The 22329-nt window shown below is 38.9% G+C and overlaps 1 protein-coding gene across 5 annotated transcripts in view; it reads left to right on the forward strand.

The window, feature by feature from the left end:
- The window catches only part of LOC142160962 (alpha-2-macroglobulin-like protein 1), a 69361-nt gene that overhangs the window by 19099 nt on the left and 27933 nt on the right, over positions 1–22329 (forward strand). For all 5 annotated transcript variants that reach the window (XM_075216105.1, XM_075216104.1, XM_075216106.1 and 2 more), the window contains 16 exons: positions 1245–1412; positions 2234–2464; positions 3065–3128; positions 5136–5281; positions 6169–6318; positions 8725–8898; positions 11691–11796; positions 14228–14375; positions 14577–14802; positions 16469–16595; positions 17125–17246; positions 18612–18663; positions 19873–19956; positions 20860–21036; positions 21143–21224; positions 21367–21520. In XM_075216105.1, coding sequence (XP_075072206.1) covers positions 1245–1412; positions 2234–2464; positions 3065–3128; positions 5136–5281; positions 6169–6318; positions 8725–8898; positions 11691–11796; positions 14228–14375; positions 14577–14802; positions 16469–16595; positions 17125–17246; positions 18612–18663; positions 19873–19956; positions 20860–21036; positions 21143–21224; positions 21367–21520 — 2211 coding nt within the window. The remainder of the gene's footprint in view (positions 1–1244; positions 1413–2233; positions 2465–3064; positions 3129–5135; positions 5282–6168; positions 6319–8724; positions 8899–11690; positions 11797–14227; positions 14376–14576; positions 14803–16468; positions 16596–17124; positions 17247–18611; positions 18664–19872; positions 19957–20859; positions 21037–21142; positions 21225–21366; positions 21521–22329) is intronic.

Here is a 22329-nt window from a genome sequence, read left to right on the forward strand (position 1 = left end):
TAAATAAATGAAGGCACTAATCCAAAATGTAGTTATTGGTTTTCATTTATCTATTGCACAAACAGATCCAGGAATAGTGTCAGTGTGAGTAGAGAAAACTCCATCTGTTTCCTTTGCAGGTGCACTATTTCTGAAAGCATGTCTAGAGTTCTAAATTAAAGCTTTAGTTATTTGAGTGCCTTTCAACACTTGGGGCCTGATTCATCAAGACACGTATCTGCCGATTTTGAGCTTATAGTACACAAAATCACTCTGCGCATGCCCAAATCCGCGACATACGGCTGTGAACGCAGCCCTGACCACTCCGTCTTCAAACGCAAAGGATACTTACTACAGCCTACGATTATGGGGAGTGAATGGGGGGCGAAGGAGCGTTTTGCCGTAGTCAAAACGGTGGCTTAGTGGTTAGCACTTCTGCCTCACAGCACTGGGGCTATGAGTTCGATTCCCGACCATGGCCTTATCTGTGTGGAGTTTGTATGTTCTCCCCGTGTTTGTGTGAGTTTCCTCCAGGTGCTCTGGTTTCCTCCCACACTCCAAAATATACTGGTAGGGTAATTGGCTGCTATCAAATTGACCCTAGTCTCTCTCTCTCTCTCTCTCTCTCTCTCTCTGTCTGTCTGTCTGTGTGAGTGTATATTAAGGAACTTAGACTGGGGCAGGGACTGATGTGAGTGAGTTCTCTGTGCAGCACTGCAGAATTAGTGGCACTATATAAATAGCTGATGATGACGATGATGAATGTACAGTAATGACGTGCCAAACTGAAGCGCATGCAGCCACGTCCGAATCCAGCTCTGACCATCTCAAAGTTAAATATGTGTGTTTAATACTAAACGCAGGTTGCAATCAGTAAGCGTGCCTTGATGAATCAGACCCTTGCAGCGTATGATCATGGGAAAAGTCATGCTGGCTGTGAATATGAATAACATTTTAGTTAACTTAGTTATGCGAGGTCGCAGTAATCATTGCCTTATGTATCCCATTGATGTAACATTCACTTTTAGGAACATTTTTTACAAAGACAAAGTGAACTTCTAGTGAAGGTTTGCTGTGCACTGGTGGTTTAATACTATCAGTAAGCCGATGTCAAATTGCATTTGTTGTTTCAAGTGATGTTGCTGGTGAACATGGGAGAAAGTAAACATATGCAAAATGTTTAAATAAAAACATTTGTATTAACTTGAGTAAACTGGAATATTTCTTCTCCTCTAATCTGATCACATATGACTTCTGCTTCCTAGCTGAAGTTAGTAACTGCTGATGGATCTCCAATGAAATCCCAAACCTTGCATCTGACAGAGAAGTATGGGATGGTAATAAAGGAACATGTGTATGAGACAGATGAGAATGGAGAAGCAGGTTTGACTTTGGACACCAAGCCCTGGAACATGAATACAGTTTACCTTACGGTGAGTGAGGTCTTCTTGTGTCCTGAAGCTATCAGACGATTAAGTGTGTGGACTGTCAGTAACAGGTGTTTCTCAATGGACTATATAGAGACCCATCACATGAAAATCAAGCAAGTTTTTCATAGACTGACTCTATTACAGATGTAACAGGTATCATTCCAATATACTAGTTGTTACCTGCTAATGAAACCAGCAGCTACTGATCGCTAGTTGTTTTTTTTTGCCATAGATGTTGAGTTACAATTTGAGGTTATTTAAGTCAATCTACTTTGACAGCCGGTTTATATGAATCCACAGAACTCAAAAACATTACTTGGGAAGAAAGAGCAGCAGGAGGCTATAAGACAGTCTCCTATCCTTTAATATACCATAACGGGGCATAGTAGACTATATGGGTATGTTGGCTATGTGGGCAGGTTGGCTACATGGATATATTGATACATGAGCCTATAATGAGGTATTCTCATTTAGCACTGTATATGGAGATATACAGTGATGGTGGTGTGTAAGGATGAATGGAGGTATTTAGTATATGAGACACATTGACTAGTGTCAGAATATAAATATTATATATATCTGTATACTAGCTACCAGCAAGAACTAGCAGTGTAACCATCGGAATGAGCGATGGGCCAGAGGGAGACCTGCCTAGAATGCTAGTAAGCGTTACCAAGATTTCTGATTGCAGCCCTGAATTATATTAGATGTGTTATAAGTGAACTTATTATAGTGCCCTGTGACACTGTTAGACATGTGGACGTCTCTGATTTGTGATCAATGTGACCTGATTTATGGTAATATTATAAATAAAACATTTTTAGGCTACATATCTGAAGAATAAGGAAGAGCGGATATATGGAGAGCTGAATCCTTACTATATTGATGCATATAAAACCCTGCAACCATTTTCCACCAATATTAAGAGCGTTTTAAAGATCCAACCACTTGCTGAGGTCCTGTCATGTGACAGAATGTACCAGATTGAGATTGATTACATCATCAGAGGCAGCGAACTACTGAATGAAGAGGACCGTCTACATCTACATTATGTGGTACAAAATACATTTCCCACCTTTACAATATGCCTTAAAGAGATATACTTTGACGTTAGAGCGGACCCATCATCTACATACAGTGGGCAATGTAGACTATAAGTTCACTAGGAACTTGGGGCTCAATGATGCTAATTGTTCCTAGTGAATTGATAGGTTAAACACTTGCCTTAGGCATTGTTAGTGAATGTTCCCTAAATTAGTAATTATGCATCCAACATTCTCATGTCACATTTACCTATTATCTTTACAGGTCAGACTAGAGATTCATAAAGGTCAATGAGAGGGAAAAAACAAATGAAAAGTACCCTAAAACCATTTCTATTATTCACTACGTACAGTGCTGCCCTCGGCGTCTGTCTAGTTGGTGTATACTGTGAATACGGTACAGTCCAGTTCATTAAATCCTTCTAGTATGAGTTACAACATGCTGTAAGGGCTACAACATCACAAGTGTACTACAAAAGTAGATGTCAATCCCTCACTCTGCATTATAACTATATGGAGCTAGTAGTTTGTGCACATTTTAATATGGGTGGCTTATAGCTATTTTAATCCTTCCTGTTATTTTATTATGAAAAAGCAATTTATATTTTTAAGGTTGTGGCAAAGGGGGACATTGTGATGATTGGACATATGATAATCAACATTAGCAGTGACGCAGGTAACTATGTTTTTTACTTTAGTTCCACCTATGAGGACTTTAGTGCCATTCTTTGCATCAGTATTATGAAACTGTTTTTAATCTTTAAAGGAAAAAATGTGTGGACAGTGTTTAACAGATAACTTCCTACTGAATGTTACAATATTTGTATTCACCTGGTTAAATGATACTGAAGTCAGGACAGATCTGGGCAAGTATGATCTGGGAGCCTTACAGGGAAGGTGGGCGTGCAGGGTGCGGGGCTCCGAAAATCTCATCATTTTAGAGCAGGGGTGGGGCCAAACGCCGCGATTCCCGGTGAATCGCTGTGTTTTGGACCCAATTCTGCCCACTAGGAAGTGGGCAGATCCGGGAGATTGCCGCGCTCTCCCGGGAGTCCGTGAGACTCACGCGAAATGCGGGAGTCTACCGGACATTCTGGGAGAGTTGGCAAGTATGCTCTAAGGGGCATAATCAATTGTTTGAATTCCCTGCGGCGTTAAAACTATTACCGCTATTACGGTAATAGTAAGCTGGATTTCAGCTCGCAGCTCCCAGAACACAGGTGTGTAATATTTCACAATCTCCGACTTTTGATTTAATTTAAACTAAACCAACCTAATGTGATTGCATGTTTTTTGGGGGAATGAAGTACCTTATACATGCTAAAATATTCAGGGCCTGATTCATTAAGAATGTAAATGCTGATACATGCTGTATTTTGCATAAAATTGCACTGCGCATATCCAAAAACAGACTATATGCCAGTGAACGCAATTCATCTTCAATGCAAAGGTCACTTCCGACAGCCTACAATTTCATAGGTGGAACGGGGGAGGGAGTGGACATTTGCAGTTATTTGATGTACAGTAAGGGCATGCCAAGGTCGATTCAAACTATAAGGTCTCTATTGTACGTGATTTTCAGCCACATCACTTGCAACAGCTAGAGCAGGGGCAAACGCAGGATTTGTAGAGGGGGGTTTCCACACCACGCCGCCAGTGGGCGTGACCAGCATGCATGGGGGCGTGGCTATAATTTTAGACAGTGCTTGGCTGCTCTCCAACTCTTCCTATGCCCATAATATACATGGGCAATGCTGCGTACACTATTGTTAGGTGCACGCAGCTCTCCCTTTTCAAGCAGAGCCGTGTGAAGCGGGGGCAGGGTCCAGACACCTCAATTATACAGTGCCCCAGACTTGGAGGGGGTTTCTAGGCACTAGGAAACCCCCTCTCGGTTTGCCTATGTAGAGGTCAGGTGTAAGTGGCAAGCGATAATGATGACGGTCACATATGCCAGCTAGAATGTGTTTGAAATCAGCAGCAACTGCAAAATGCATTTTATGCACAGTACATCCTGATATATGTATTTCATGGAATGACCACATTCATTAATGACCGTATTGTTAACAGGTGACAATTTTTTTATTTATTCTCTGCACAAGTAAACCAATACATTGCATTTTACAAAGTTCATATATTTAGCACAAAAATTAAAGGAAGCACCGATGTCACTTTTCCATGATAAGTTAGCTTATAGTAAAAATAGGGTGAAATTAACTCGACTGCAGAACTAGTGTGCAGACCCTCCACTCGATACAAATAACCCTAAGAACCAACACCACAAAGCATACACCAAACAGAACGTGGAGAGAAATGGTCAAGACATTTCTTTTTAATTATTATTATATTAGTATACTGTAGAAATGAGTAAAATTTTCAAGACTGTTCCACAAAACAGTTGCCTCATTCCACATTTGGCCATGAAATTTTGAAGACAGTTTTAGCCTTAAGTGTTCCCAGTTCTCCACTAAGCAGCAGAAAACTGTGAATTTACAAATATTGGCCAAAACGGCATTCGGCAGAATAGCCAACCAAAGGCAAAATGAAAGATTGCATCGCCGGAATTTTCCCCTTAACTACCGGTTTTACAACAAAGCTCTGTTTGTGTGACATGTTTGCAGCAATTTTGCTTTTCTCTAATACACTGCAATGCTAGTCATTTTGCATTCTTTTTTATGTTCAGTGACGACGGGCACCGTAGAGCTTCCTCTTATGGTTACTGCTGATCTTGCTCCCATGGCGACAATACTTGTTTTATCTTTACTTGGCAACGGAGTGATAATAGCTGACACAGAACAGTTTCCAGTCACCAAATCCTTTAATAACAAGGTGAATTTAACATCACATATGTGTCTAGTCTGTCTGCAAGAACTGTCAATGAGTTGAAACATTTGTTAGCAAAGTGATTCTCTCTTCAGGTACCCCCAAGCTCAAGTATCCTTTATGTTGCAAAGGTCTCAGTATTATTGTCAACTAACTTTGTAATAGATCAGTATGTGCCATTTATTAGCTGTAATACATGGACGTTCTTTGGAGAAAGGATTTTTAGAAACACTAGGGGCTAGATTTACTAAGCTGCGGGTTTGCAAAAAAAGTGGGGCTGTTGCCTATAGCAACCAATCAGATTCTAGCTTTCATTTATTTAGTACCTTATACAAAATGACAGCTAGAATCTGATTGGTTGCTATAGGCAACATCCCCACTTTTTCAAACCCGCAGCTTAGTTAATCTAGCCCTAGTTATGAAAAACAGTGTAAAGGAAAAAGATGGTGTTGCCAATAGCAACCATTCCAATGTTTGCTTTGTAAACTGTGCTAAATAAATGTCAGGATCAACTAAGGGCACCTCAACTCTTTTCCTCTGATCTATTGTTTATAGATGTATTCTATTGTGTTAGAGTTACAACTTTGTTTTGAATACTTGTATATGTGAAAGTATTATTATTATTATTATTATTATTATTATTATTATTATTAATAATAATAATAATAATAATAATAATAATAATAATAATAATAGCAATAGTAATAATAATATCTTTTATTTATAAAACACGAACATATTACACAGCCCTGTACTTGGAAGGCCTAATGTTACAAATAAAATATAAAGAAAGAATACAGAAGGTAAAAAGGAGCTTATAATCTAAGGTGTGGGGAGCAATTCATATATAAGGTAGCAAGATTGATTGATTGATAGTCCGCATGTATTTCCAGGTGACTTTGAACTTTTCTAAGACTGAAGCCTCACCAGGGTCAAATGTTACCTTACAAGTAAACGCCCATCCCGGATCTTTGTGTTCAATAAGAGCGGTGGATGAAGGTGTCCTGTTCATGAGGCCAGAAGCAGAAATCTCCATTGAAGCTGTAAGTTTGACACATAGCGATTTGTACCGTGTTCATTTTAGGACACCATCATTTGTCAGAATACATATACACTCAGTGGTCACTGTATTAGGTACCCCTAATATATAGGTACACCTGTATTTAATCAGCTAATCACGTGGCAGCAACTCAATGCATACATGCATGCAGACATGGTCGAGAGATTCAGTTGTTGTTTAGATCAACCACCAGGATGGGGAAGAAATGTGATCTATGGGACTTAGACAGTGGAATGATTGTTGTGGTCAGACAGGGTGGTTTGACTATCTTAGAAACTGCTGATCTCCATTGATTTTCATACACAACAGTGTACAAGGAATGGTGCACAAAACTAAATGCATCCAATGAACGGCAGTTCTATGGGCAAAAACAACTTGTATGAGAGAGTTCAGCGGAGAATGGCCAGACTGCTTCAAGCTGACGGGAAGGTGACCGTAATTCAAATGACCAAACAACAGTGGTATGGTGAAGAGCATCTCTGAAGGCATGGCACGTCAACCCTTGAATTGTATTGGCTACAGCAGCAGAAGACCACACCTGGTTCCTCTCCACTCCTCAAGAAACTGAGGCTACAGTGGGCACAGGCTCTCCAAAACTGTACAGTTGAAGATTGGAAAGACACCGCCTGGTCTGAAAATTGTCAATTTCTGCTGCGACCAGTCACGGAGCCAGAGGCTGACAATCGGGGCAATCACCCCAACCCCCACCCCGAAGAGCAGTACTCTATATACCTTGTGCCTCATGATGTCAACACATCAATCACTCATGACTTACATTGACAGATCAGTCAAATGCTCCCATTGGAAGCAAGTACATTAGGCCTGGCCAACCAGCGACTCTCCCCAGGTGTTGTGAAACTACAAGCCCCAGCATGCTTTTCCAACCAATAGCCAGGTGATATCTGGCAGGGTATGCTGGGGCTTGTAGTTTTACAACAACTAAATAGTTACACGTTGTCCAGGCATGGAGTACATCAAAACACTTCTAAAATAAACATCTACTGCACAAGTTCCCAACCTTTATTATGCCATAACACACCTACTTAAAAATGAATGTTTCTTAACACACCTGTGCTGAATTATTAGGTTAAATATATTTTGAAACGTGATTAAATGTGCAAAAACAAGACAAATTTTAGATATTAAATTATTTTTATTAATTTTACATTAAAATAGATGTCACATATCACCTCCTTTGCATACCTTTTTCATTTGATGCCCTCACTTATCATCCCTAAATTCAGGCTAGCACTAAGACCTACAAACGTGCCTAACACACTGGTTAGAAGTCACTATGTATAACTTGTATGTGAGCGCAATGCACTCTGTATGTATTTCCTAGTGAGCCTAGCAATGTCTTAGTGTTTCATTTGTTTTAATTTAAACAATTACGATGTGTCAGTGACATGGATAGCACTGGGGAATAGTGGGGCCACGGGTTTGGTTCTGAACAGTTAAATTGGTATATTCTGTGTGCAGTTGGCATATTCTCCTTCTTCTGGGTGCTTTGGTTTCCTCCCACAGTCCAAAATCATACTGGTGGGTTAATTGGCTTGTGTGTGATGAGAATTTACACTGTATTGGGCAGAATGTATACATAATTATTTGGCTTCTATGGGAAATTCACCTGGGGCATGGATCCTATACTACTTTTTTACTTTCCAGGCTAGCTCCAAGACAAAAATAAACTGGGTTATAATCAGTTGCATAAGTAGAGGCTCAGACAAGGATGCCCCTGTGTCTGAGCTGTGTTATTATTATTATTATTTCATGTTTGGGTTTTTCATCTTTTTGACGTTTTTAACCAAACTGGGCCTTGAAAATGTTCACAATATTAGAGTCAGCGTATCAAGGATCTAGTAGTAGTAACTAAAGTAACTAAGGTCTAATAGAAAAAAAGATAATCTAAACCAGTGTTTCTCAAGCTCAGTCCTCAGGACCCCTAACAGTGCATGTTTTCCAGGTGACAAGGGAAATAAGTATATCACCTGTGTTGGACAGTAATGAATACACCTGTGCTAAAGCAAGGAGAAATGAAAAAATGCACTGTTAGGGGTCTTGAAGACCAGGTTTAAGGAACACTGATCCAGACCAGAGGTGTCCAAATTCAGTCCTCCAGGGCTACCAACAGTTCATGATTTCATGATTTCTATAATTATGCACGGGTGAGTTAATCTATTTGGCTGGGTCAGCAATTATTCCACCTATTTCTACAGACAGAAATCCTGAAAACATGAACTGTTGGTAGACACCTTTGATCTAGACTAAGGCAAACACCTTGAAAAATGATGTTTAGATATAGTGGGACCACATGCAGCCTGTCCAGTTATGATTGTACTCAGGACATGACACTGCATTTTCTTTTGTTTCATTTTAATTTCCATACTAGGTATATCGTTTTCTGACACAAAGAAATCAGTATGGGTACCCATATCGTGTACAGGAGCATGAAACCCCCTGCTGGATTCCAGGCAGCAGTTTTTTATTCAATGCCCATGCCCGCAGAAAACGATCCTATAACTGGTTAACTCCATCATCCCCTGATGTTTTCACCCTCATACAGGTATAAAATGAAAAGTATGGAAAGATTAAAAAAAAATGCACTGTGATTTATACTGAACAGGAAGTTCAAATATATTATTTGAATATCATCCATGCACTCATCATCTCCCGCCTCGATTATTGTAACCTCCTCCTCACTGGCCTCCCCCACTCCTGTCTCTCCCCCCTCCACTCTATATTCAATGCGGCCGCAAGACTCATCTTCCTCTCACGCTGCTCCTCCTCTGCCTCCCCTCTCTGCCTTGCCTTACACAGGCTCTCCTTCCCATACAGAATCCTTTTCAAACTCCTCACCACCACTTACAAGGCTCTCTCCAACTCTACTGCCCCTTATATCTCTAACCTCCTCTCCATTCACACTCCTGCCCGCACCGCGCTCGGCCAACAACCGCCGCCTATCCTCCACTCTTATCACCTCTTCCCACTCCAGAATCCAAGACTTTTCCCATGCAGCCCCCCTTCTCTGGAACGACCTCCCTCATTCCATCCATTTCTATCCTACTCTGTGCTCCTTCAAACATGCACTCAAAACTCACCTCTTCCTCAAAGCCTACCAACCATCTACTTAACCCCCATCTCCTCCCTTTAGCTCGTCCTCCCTTCTCTCCTCTTCCCTCAACTGGCTCCTCTTGTGCCTGGTCTGTTTACCCTCCCTTAGGATGTAAGCTCCTATGAGCAGGGCCCCCTCCCCTCCTGTCTCCATACCTGTTCTTCTGCTCCGTCTTTACTGCATATGACTGGCCGGAGTTTCTGAAGTATTGGTACTTTTTGTTCATTGTTCTGTATGGTTTCACCCTGTATAGTCTACTGTTAGTACTGTGTGCGGCGCTGCGGATACCGTGTGGCATCTAACAAATAAATGATAATAATAATAATAATAATAATATGTGAATTATCTTTTTTTTATTCTTTTGGGTGCCAAATCCAGTTAATTCCCTGTTGCTAGGTTTATTTTAGTTAAAACGAACTTTATTATACTCTGCATAAACAGAACATCAGATGGCCTAGAAAATGTGGAAAATATATCAGAGATTTATCAAAACAACAATACTATGGTGTGTGTTTTCCAAACTTATACTGTATATTCATAGATGTTTTCCATGCAGGAGCCAATAGAACTACAGAATAATTCAAAGTGCAAATGTCAAAAGTAAAACATGGTACTTAAAATAGTATAAATAGATATAAATTAAAATTGGAACCAGTTCACCCGAGCAGAATACCTAACAATAAATCACGATTACTGCAGCTGTTTTAATAGCCACATATTGATGGCCAACATCCACGATCGGCTTTCAGTAATAAAATAATTAATTCAAATTATTGGATGATAAATTATTAAACAAACATGTGAAATAATCACAAGAGCAACTTGCAGAAACATAATCTAATAATTAAAAAATGGCCAAATTAAATTGGTTCCTCCATTAAATTTCAATCTAACTTTACCTTTCATTACATAAAGTAATCTATATTCGTTATGCTTGTTTAAAGCATTGCTTAATGTATAACTCTGATAGTCTATTATGATAATCTGAGTATATGCTAGATCAGGGGTCAGGGAACTTTTTTACCTTTTACCCCCAAATATATGTAGATCCGCCTATGTTACCCCCTTGATTTGAAAGGAAGGAAATCATATATTAATTATCGGAATTCAAAATTTTATTGAATCTATTCAAAATTTATTTGAAAGCTTCAATTTCAAAACTTCAGGTTTTGGAGAAATGATGTTGCTTCATTTTTGATCAATATTGGGGCATTTTGATGTCAGAGCAATTTGGATACAGACTTCAGCATCCAATCGATTTCTCTGCTTTGTTTCTATGTTCGTTAGAGTGGAAAATCCTTGTTCGCAAAGGTAGGTTGTTGCAAAAGGCAGCAACTTTTTGACTGCCTCCTCATGTGCAACTTTGAATGCCTTTGCAGCTGTTGACATCCAAAAATATGACAGATCTGCTTTGTTTTCAAATGCAATACATGCTTCATTATTACATCGAAGCTCAAGAAGTGCCTCTGCCAACCCTTGAGGCTTTTCTGGTGCAACAGCAATTATACATTTAAAGGGGTCTACAATCCAACTGACAGCACGTGAATCTACAGCATTACCCCCAGGAATTTCATTTTTACCCCATTTGGGCTAATTTACCCCTGTTCCCTGACCACTGTGCTAGATGTATTGCAGTACTTAGTTTGCTTAGTTTGTTTAGCCAACTTAGAAACATGAGGGGGTTAATGGGAATCCTTTATCATTTCCCGGCAGTGTTTGTGAATATGATTATTTGGTGGTCTGTACACTGCAACGATGAACGATTATCATTTCATTTGCTTTTTAAACCGGACTAAAAATGTTGTTCAATGATGGAACAATCTTGTTCCAATCCTGCAGTGTGTATGCACTCACGACCGGAACTGTCCATAGATCTCTATGGAGTGTGCAGAGTCACGATATTTTCAGCCAATGGTTATGAAAGATGAAGAGCACAGATCTGAAGGTAAATCGTGTAAAATCTGTTTAGTGTGTACACAGGAATCGCCTGCTGATCGGTGCTTTTTTTTTTTAACATGTTGGTAAAATCGTTAAGGATAGCGGGAAATGTATTGGATAGTGTGTATCCAGCATTATACTCTACTGGAAGGTGATTAAGGATTGATGTTAGCATAATACAGTGTGGTATCTTTATTATTATTATTTATTATTATTATTATTATTATTATTATCATCCTTTGATTATTAACTTGTGTAAACATTTTTTAGTAACTTAGTTAACTGCATTGTTCTTTATCTTTTAGGATATTGGACTAAAAGTTATTACAAATACTCAAGTAAAAAAGCCTCAGGAGTGTCTCCATTTTCCGCCGGTTGGCGCTTTGTCGGGTTTCGGCACATCCTTTGTCGGTAAGATGTCCTTTCTTGGAACTTGGTTCTTTCCGCATGCTCCATGTTGATAGCCAGATCTGGGTTTGTATTATCTGTTCATGTAACGATACTAGTGGTATTATCTAAAGCCTAATAGCCGAGTAGATATCAAGCAAGTAGTCAGACGTTTGCCGGCTCAGTACACAAGAGGGTAGTCAGACATTTGCCGGGTTGGGTAAACACGCCAGAGGTCGGGGTCACAAGAAACACAGGCAGGGTCCAAATGCAGGCAAGGGGTCATACACGGGCAATCCAACAGAATATCCAAAGGACAGGAGCAAGGAGCAGAGCAGGTCAGCAGACTGGTAACAGAAGCTATAACCGGCAGTGAGGCTGCAGACCTCACTGCCTTAAATATACAGGTGGGCCAATCAGAGCCTAGCACTGCAACTACTCCCAGGAGCTGGCTGATTAAACAATTAGAGCCTAATAGCCACCAGGCTATTAAGTACTTCTGCGCACGCGCCCGGCTGTCCCCTGCTGCTGGGACGCGGCGCTACACTGCAGGGCGTCCGGCCTTTGCCTCGGCAATGGTCGGGAGTTGAGAGGAAGTGACGTCCCGGTTGTCATGGTGATGGCAAATAGGAAGCGAGCCGCGGCGGCTGTGAGTAACGCCGCGGCTCGTGACACAGTCATATACTGATATAAAAGGGAGAAAATTACGCCTGCAGGCATGGCTTTAGAGGTCAACAGCTGTCACTGATGCTATCAGGAAGGAAAAGGAAGGAAAAGGGGACAGAGGGTGCAGCTGGGCTCAATGAAAGGTACACTTTATGATGTGCATAGACAAGCAATACCAGACTAGTTGCGGGTGATTTAGAGATGGAGAGATCAATGAGAGACAGTAATGGGGAATTTGAGTAATAACCCGACCTGTGGAGAACTGGAGCAGGTGATAAGCATGGTTTAAATATACCCCCAGAGGACAGAGAGAGCAGACTGAGAGGGTCAAGGTTGCATTTTCTAAACTCGAAACAGAATCTGCAGTTGTGGAGGCAAAAGATGGTGGGAAATCAACTAACAATATCATAATTCTGTATGAAGCCCAATGGGTCCAAAACTACCAGCTTACCGAAAACCAAATGGCAACCACAAAATACTCCAGCACCATAAAACCCACCTACTGCCCTACTACTCAAATGTGTCCTCACAGAAATCATGAGAGTGAAAATGGTGGCCACAGTTTGAAATCTATGTATCAAAGAAAGTCCCAAACTTTCATACAAAAGAGTGTCTGGCCACAGGTTGTGGTTTCACATGAATTTCCAAAATATAGTAAGTTTTAATGACATAGTAGAACCCACATGGGCACTGAAGGAAATTAATTACTGAATTGCAACATAGGCAATATTTTATGACAATCTTCAGGTCTTTATGTGGATGGAGAAAAAAGGGCAGCGGAAGAAACTATGTTTCTGTTGGACCAACCTGGTGGTCGATGTGTTAGCAGACCAAGAAACGAAGTTTGTTTTGACAAGTAGATCCCATAAGTTTTGGCCTCCTCAATATGCCATAACGGTAAGGTCGAGAATTAAGAGGATCTAGAGGGAGGTCACTGGAAATGATATCCCAATTTATTTAAAAAAATGTGTTGAGTAGTAGAACTTGTGGGTTTTCAGGTAGAGGTGAAAAACACATGTTGAAGGCAAATCATTCCTCCATATATTTGGCTTGAGCACAGATTATGTATAGAAGTACAACCTTATATATATATATATATATATATATAATCTCACTACAATGGTTAGAATGAAAATGTGTCACCCCCAAACTGTACATTATTACTTTTATCAGAAAATCCATTTAGATAAAACATAGCTTCAGGGTGACTTAGTATATCATAGTTTGAAAATCTCACACATGTCTATAATATGTATCAAGAAGGCATTGGGGAATTCATCCTACTTATAATGCTCATATTGTTGTGTCTATGACTAAATATGGATTGAAATAGGAATCACACATGGTGATTCCCTGCATGTAGCTTTATTTCCATTTGTGGGAAAACTTGGGTTACCAACAATAAGGCTGACCCTAAGGTCAAGGGTATATTTATAAGATAATTCAGGCCCACTAACATGACCCCTCTTCATATATATTGATAAGAAGACCAGAGACAGGTAAGATATTATTCAGTTGAAAAGATCAATAGTGGGGGCGGTGGTGTGGGAAGGTTTGTCATTGAAATAAAGAGATATGTTTTGCTACTCAGCTTAGTGGGATACCGCATTTGAAAGCCATAATAATGAGAAACTATTGAGGCCTCAAACCCATTGGTCATTATTATTAATAATTTCTTCTGACTCAATAAAGGTATGTGGGTATGTGCCCCTAGATTACCTGTGTTTTCAAATCAAATTTTGACTTTTGAATTGACTAATCCTTCAACACATTTTTGTCGACCTTTCAGGCGCTCACGTCTCTAATGTACACTCTACGGTTTTCGTGGATAAATTGAATGATGAACTGTTACAAGTAACTGTACCCGTTGTGGAGCTCACAAAGTGGATTCGGAAAAGTCTTCCCGAGACCTGGATATGGAATATGGTGACAATACCGTATGTTCATTTATTTTAGCTATAATAGCAAATAGGAATGGGAACATGTTATATGATTTCAACTTATATATAATCATATGTAAATAAAATATAATATAATGTATGTGTGTATGTATGTATGTATACCACGTGTTCTTCTGACTAATATTTAATTTTTACTGAAATGATATTTCATATCTGTTTGTTTGTTTTTGAAACTAGGGCATCTGGTCAGATTGATATACAGGTACAATTGCCTGATACCATTACTGAGTGGAAAACCACGGCATTCTGTATGGGAGATGTAGGTCTGGGTATTGCTCCTCTAACCTCTATACAAGGCTTGCAGCCATACTTTATTGGCATGACTCTTCCATATAGTGTTGTCAGAAGAGAGGCATTCACCGTCACAGGCACTGTTTACAACTACTTGTCCAGGCCATTAATGGTAAGTACAGTAAAGTGTACACTGAACACAGACTGCATTTGAGTCCAATATCATGCATAATTTGTAAGGTGTCACAGGGCTTCTAAGCACCAAACAGTGGGAAAAACAGGACACACATAAAACAGGGACATACAAGGTAGACAAAATAAATTGTGGAAAACAAAGTGAAGGGAAGGCACTGCTCATGAGAGCTTGCAATCTAATAAGAAAAAGGGATAGCAGAGACAAGAGATGAGATTGTCACTCAGAGTGGAGATTGTGAGGGTGCAGTAGTGTGGGTAGTGTAGTTGTGGGAAAGGTAAGCTCTAATAAATAGTCTGCTCTAGTGTGGTAGGGAATTCTATAAGTGGGTAGAAGCACGGGATAAGTCTTGTAAGCAGGAGTGAGAGGTGGTTAAAAGAGACAAGGCAATATATAGGTTGTAGGTATAGCTAAGAGGGTAAACAGTAAAGATGCTCAGGCTCGGTTCCTCGAGAACTGAACATACCTGAACTTAGCAGATCCGAGTACCGAGACGGCTCGGTACTGTCGCGCGCCCTCGAAATTGAAAATGAGGCAAAACGTCATTGTTACGTCGTCGGATCTCGGATCTCGCGATTTTTGGACTCCTTTTAAAGAAACAACATAAAGGTGGGTGGGAGGCAGGGCAGCCCCCAATTTTTCTTTTCTGCCACTGCTGTGTGCCAATGTGTCCTAGATGTGCTAGAAACTGTCATGTGTTCGTGTCATTGCTCTGTCGCTTATCATCCAGCCAGGTCGCTGCAGTATTTGTCCGAAAGTGTATGAAAATAATATTGTGATCTGTGAGGTGGTCAAAATTGACTGCAAATGACTTGAAATTAGTGTTATTGAGGTTAATAATAATGTAGGAACAAAAAAAGAGCAAAATTATGTGATTTTAGCATATTTTAGGATTTTTTCTAAAAAAAAACAAAACCAAAACACACGAGGGCGGTTTTGCCAAAACCAAAACACAAAGCTAATCCAGATCCAAAACCAACACCAAAACCAGTTCACGAGGGTCAGTGAGCATCTTTAGTAAACAGGAGATTATTTTTAGATGAGATTTAAAATTTATGGAGGTGGTGGAGTACCAGAACATTTGACTGGTTGATTATAATATGGGCACTTTGGGTTGTACCCTGAGGCCTAGGCCTGTAAAGGCCACATTTAAACATTGTGCTGCAGGTATGCAGGGCTGTAACTAGGGCTGTGTGACAGGGCCAACCGCCCAGGGCGCAACGCTGAAGGAGGGCGCAATTAAGGAATATTTTAGGTTCATTTGGTTAAAATTGAGGGCTAGGGGGGCGGCATTTGTCTTTCTCGCCCCAGGCGCTAGAATTCTAAGTTACGGCTCTGCAGGTATGACTTTCACAATACGTAAAGTAAAAAAAAAAAACAGGTGTATTTCTTTCTGTATATCTTAATGAACATATGGACATATTCTTAATTGTTATTACTAAATACTTGGAGAATCAACCTATAAAATAATGGGAATGAGAATGTAAATGTGTTGTAATGAAAATTTTATTTCAACAGTATACCTGTAATAATTTGGGTTATCAGGTGTGAGTTAAGCAAGCTTGCTACGTTATAGTTAAAACTACTTCTGCAGTCCTTCAAGATCAGTCTTGTTAATGAAGATAACCTCTTTATCCCTGGTCAGGTGATAGTTCATCTTGAAGACACTCCAGAGTTAGAGATCATTGACTGCCCCACTTGCAAATCCCCTCAGTGTGTCTTCCCTGAACAGACCAAAGTTTTCAGCTGGGAAGCAAAAGCTCTCCATACAGGTAAATATCCATGAAAATACTGAAATACTAACTGTGGGTGAAACAAAAGTCTATTCAGGCGTCACCTTTAAAAATAAGAGATTGACCATAACCTAATTTACATGTGCATTGTACCCCCTCCTAGCTCAGGTACTTAAAAATTGCTGTGTGATGTTGTTCAATAATTTTTGTTTAAATTGCTTTCATAAATAAGGTTTCATACGCAGTTATTAGGTGGCATTGTTATTTTTTTTTAAGCTGTATAACCTATGAAATGCGGTAAAGTAGCATAACAAATAAATGAAGTCAATGACATGTCATGCCAGAGAGTTCTATATACAAGAGAGAACTGTCTATTGACAGTGTTATTAATAAATGTGAAAATTGCATTTTAAATGTAACATATAATTAAATACACACGCTCCCACATCCATTGTTGAACACTTTAGATATCCAATAGATATTGTTTTTACCTTACTTGCTGGCTGCAAAATATTGACATTGCGTGAAGCTGCCTAATATAATCCAACACCAATTAATCTGTTCAAAGGTTCCGCAAAAATTGTGATAAGCACACAAGCCATTCATACAGAAGAGCTATGCAGGGGAGAGCAACCAATCGTGCCAGAGAACGGTGCTATAGACTCTTTAATGAAGTCTCTAATAATCAAGGTAAGTTAGTCTGTGTAATATTGTCAATCTACATGGCTGCATACATTTAAACACACATGTGTCTAGGTCCATGTAAATGTTGTAACTTTGTGATATCTGGTGTGAGTTTACATCTCTAAAGATGTGGATAGATTAACATGACAATATTGTGTTGATTGTGGAAGGCACACTTTTTTTGTTTGTGAAATGGGGCATATCATACAGAAGTAATGCACTTGATATATTTAGGCGGACAGGAGTTTGACAACACAAGTTGCGTCTTCAAGTGGGCAGAGAAAAGCATAGGGTGATATAAGTAGTGTCATCAAACCCCACCCACCTCGCCTGAGGCAATGTGTGTCATCAAGTGAATGGAGCAAATTCTATGATCGCACAAATTGCATCATTACGCCACAAACCAACCATTGTTGAATACGATGGGAGAGGCTTTAGCATATGATTCGCATCTAGAGGGAATTGCCTGCTCTCTCTGCAGAATTCTCTGCTCTCTCTGGAGTCTGGCAGAATTGACAACTATGGTCTAGGTGCATTTTAATAAAGAAGCACATTAGTATGTGCACATAGCCCATTGTAGAAAAAAAATAAATTACTGACATTTGAATTAAAGGCATAAAACAAGCAGTATTTTAATAGAAAGATTCAAAGTTGAAGTTATTTAAAAGGATGGTCCAAATATGATAGCTGCCCATACTTTTTCATGTGCAAAAATTCATACAATGCGTCTGCAAAAGCAGAATGGCGCCATGTTCCAGTGTATGAGTATAGTGATAACATAGCTTATGCAAAAGAACATGCAGCCTGGGTGCAGGGTATATATATATATATATATATATATATATATATATATATATATATATATATATATATATATATAAACAAAAGTGAAAAGACAACGGGGCTCGGTGTGAACCACAAGATCACGTGAACAAACGTGCTTATATAATTATAAAACACATACAGTAGGCTGCTTCACTTTAAAACATCAGATTGCAGATGTAGACCTAGATAAACAAAAAACAAAAAGAAGCGTTAGGCACTTCTTTTTCTTTTTTGTATATATATATATATATATATATATATATATATATATATATATATGTTGTGTATTGAGTTTCCAGAATGCTTATACTGATATCGCAACATGAAATATAATTTAATTGTCCCAAACTACAACTGCTAACGTATAAATCGAACAATTCTCACCATCCATGCAGCTAAGACTGCTTATGCTTAGTCCTTAAGTCACAATTCATATAAACATCTGTGCTTTCTTTGAAAAATGCATCAACAGAGGTCAATGGAGGTAAAGAGAGCAATGTATAGTATAACATAGCATAACATTATTTATTATTTGTCTGTGTGCAGGCAGAAGGAATGCCAGTTGAGAAGTTCTATAATTCCATTCTCTGCGGTAGAGGTACAGTAGCATGTTATTTACTAATGACTTAAGCACTTAGCTTTCTAAATGATAGTTGTGAATTTCAGCACCTCGGACAGCACAGTACAGGGGTCATTGTAACATCACTGTAAATGTGTCTCACCAGGAAATTACTATCCCTCTTTACTTCTCTTTTAAAAGTGTCATGCTCATATTAGAATACATATGACTCGGGTCTATAATCAAATAATGCTCCTAATTCTCACTGTATCAGTGAATTCTATTTATAAACAAGGCATATTTCCCCTCAATGCTAATCTATACTATCAGCTTTTAACTATATCAATGTCATGTGCATTGTTAACATGTTAATAAGGTAATAGGACATGAAATGCTTGTGTGTGTGCACCAATGCTATACATGAAGCACATAATGTGTGGATATATTGCAGTTTCCCAGTGTAAGTGATATTGAACTTCCATATACTCTAATACATGCTATGGCTCTCACAAACAGGGATTTGTATCATGATAAAGCATTATGTGTTGGCAGGTGGTGTGTAGTGTTAAACACATGTGCAACATTTAATAATGTAATATACTTGGTGCTAACTCCAATGGCTATACAATTTTGCCTGTACTGTATTTTCTATTCTATTAATCTGAAAGTACGCCAGTCTCTTGCACATAGTGGAGGTAGCCACTCAGTGGACTAATCCAGCGTTCAGAGAATGCCGCCCACCAGTTCGTGGTCACTATTTCCTGGACAATTAATAAGTTACATCATCATCTTACATTTTCATGAATAATCAGTTCCTAGTGAATTGATAGACTTCATATATTGGTGTTGTTCATAAATGAACTGTCTTTACAGTGTAGACTATCCGTTTCTACCAATCTATTGATCTTGCACTTGTGGTAAGAACTACTCCGTAACAGCCTGTTAATGGGCCTATATGTTTTCCTATCTACTGAAAGCATTTTCTAAAGTCAAAATGTTCCAGTGACAGGGTTCCTATAAAGCAACACCTAGAAGTGTCACCCAAAATATTACGTTTGTCATTACAAAATATTAGACTAATTTCATATATAATAATGCCTGTGTACAATTACAACTATTTCATGACAATTTACTTTTAATTGATAGTAATATTGCATTCTACTGACAGCCAATCAAGAAAAAAAAAATCAACATTTCTGGATTATCAAGGAGAAAAAAATTACAGTCTCCCATTATCTATTTACTCAGATTATCGTTCCTCTGAAAACATTTCCATTGATTTACCACCTGTAGTGGTGCCAGACTCTGCATCTGCTATGTTCTCTGTAGTGGGTAAGACAATTTACAGTTTATTTTCATTGTTTAAACTAAAGCAGTGTAATGCATATGTAGGTCAAAGAACAGCATGCAGTTTTAGAAAATGCAACATTTTAAATCTTCTGTAGGGTGCAGTTTTCAACTCATAAAACAATTATATATAACAGACTGAACAGTGTACTGTACGGTTAAATATATATATATATATATATATATATATATATATATATATATATATATATATATATATATATATATTAAACACATACATGTGATTAGTGATTCAGAGACTAATGGGTAAATGTATCAAGCTGTGAGTTTTCGGTGGTGAAAACTGGAGATGTTGTCTATAGCAACCAATCAGATTCTAGCTGTCATTTTGTAGAATTTACTAAATAAATGATAACTAGAATCTGATTGCTTGCTATAGGCCACATCTCCACTTTTCAAACCCGCCAGAAACACACAGCTTGATACATTTACCGCTAAGATTATGCAATGTGCTGTAACCTATAGCAATGAATCAGATTCTAAAAGTGATTACAAACCACAAACTATGCAAACAGCTCATTTCATTTTGTGCAGTTGTTTGCTTTTGCGTGATTGCTGGTCCAGATGGAAATGTACAAGCTTGAAAAATGCACTTCAGAGTTCTCCCTACTATGCTGCTCAGACCCTCGTCCAGATCTTTAAAAAGTTATGGGAGAAGGGGGTACATGGACTGTATTTATTTTACATAATATTTATAGTTTATAATTGTGTTAATCCATTAGGTAGAAATGCACCTCTAAATAAGTTGAAGGGGATCTTTTCTTTTACTGATATGTACATTGTATGAATATCTGGGGGTCACTGCATGACTTTCTATGTATTGTGTGCAGCCTTATAATTATGTGATTATATTCATGTTTCCCATAGGAGATACACTAGGGTTTGTATTAGAGGGCATTGAGAAACTCCTCGACCGCCCGATAGGCTGTGGGGAACAGACTATGGTCAGACTTGTCCCCAATATCTTAGTGTTGGACTACCTGCAAAGTGTAAACAAACTCACAGAGGAAATTCAGCAACAAGGACTTGAGTATATTATGCATGGTGAGTTGGAAGAAATGATAATGGAGATAAGTTAGATACTGTATGTTTATATTCAAGGCAAATGGAGTACACAAGGGCTTAACTTTAATGCATTATATCTTATCAGGTTATCAGAGGGAGCTGAACTACCAGAGAGAGGACGGTTCATTTAGTACGTTTGGGGAAAGAGATGAAGAGGGTAACACTGGGTGAATATTGTTCCATTATGTTATAATGCTTAACTTTTATTGTAGATAAAACATAGACATATTAGGATAACTTCATACCAACAACATACATTGCATTTCCGGCAACCTATCTCCAAGTCAACTAGTTCCTCCTCTTTCTCAGGCTATCAGCCTATGTGATGAAGTCTTTCAGTGCAGCTTCTCGTCATATTTCTGTGGATAAAGACTGCATTCAGAAGATTGTTAATTGGCTTAAAAACAACCAACTCCCCAGCGGTAGTTTCAAAAACAGGGGGAAACTAATAAAGGCTTTACAGGTGAGATGCCACTATTGAAAATATGTGACCAAGTGCATGCTGTAACCTAAACCACACAGTAAGCTAAGTTTGCATTTCTGAAACAGATAGTTAGTGTTAGACTGTATAAATAGGTTTGCTGAAGTAGATGAACCAACAGAGAAACCACAAACTTAAGTGACTGCATTACTGGCAATGCTTTCCTGCACCCTTGACCTTCGATGACCTACATTTCCTGATGACACTCCAGACCTAAATTTGTTCCTAGTCACACTGCCTGACTGCGCCCCTGTCCTCAGCTTGTTCTTTATCACTTTTTTTCCTGAACATATTGGGGCTGATACAGAGTTGAACGTATATCAGTTTACATAACATATCTTTTGCAAAATCACTATGCACATGTTCAGACAGTATGTCTATGCAGACTTGAGCATTTCTTTGCACTTATACCTTCCTGCGCCTGAAGAAGTGGAATGGGGGAGAGAAGGGGCGTGCAAAAAAAGGCAAATGTTTACGCAAATGCAGTCCATGCAGACATGCAGAAACGTGCATATGCGCCTGTTAGTTGGCATATCTTACATACCCGCTATAGGGCAAGTGCAAATACTTATTGATGGTGATGAATTTTCATAAACCAGGCGCATGGTGATAAAATATATAAAAGAAGTTAAAACGCATATGTCTGTAGAAGGGGTACTTGAGAATCGTCTGGTATATTAACATTTACCCGTTAATAAATGTTTGATTCCTGTGTTACTCAGGGTTTCTGTAGGATCACGTTGGGAGTACTGAATGAATATAGCTCTTTTCTAGAAGGTACAGTTCTGTGT

This window comes from Mixophyes fleayi, chromosome 6 (assembly GCF_038048845.1).
Source record: "Mixophyes fleayi isolate aMixFle1 chromosome 6, aMixFle1.hap1, whole genome shotgun sequence".
NCBI lineage: Eukaryota > Metazoa > Chordata > Amphibia > Anura > Limnodynastidae > Mixophyes > Mixophyes fleayi.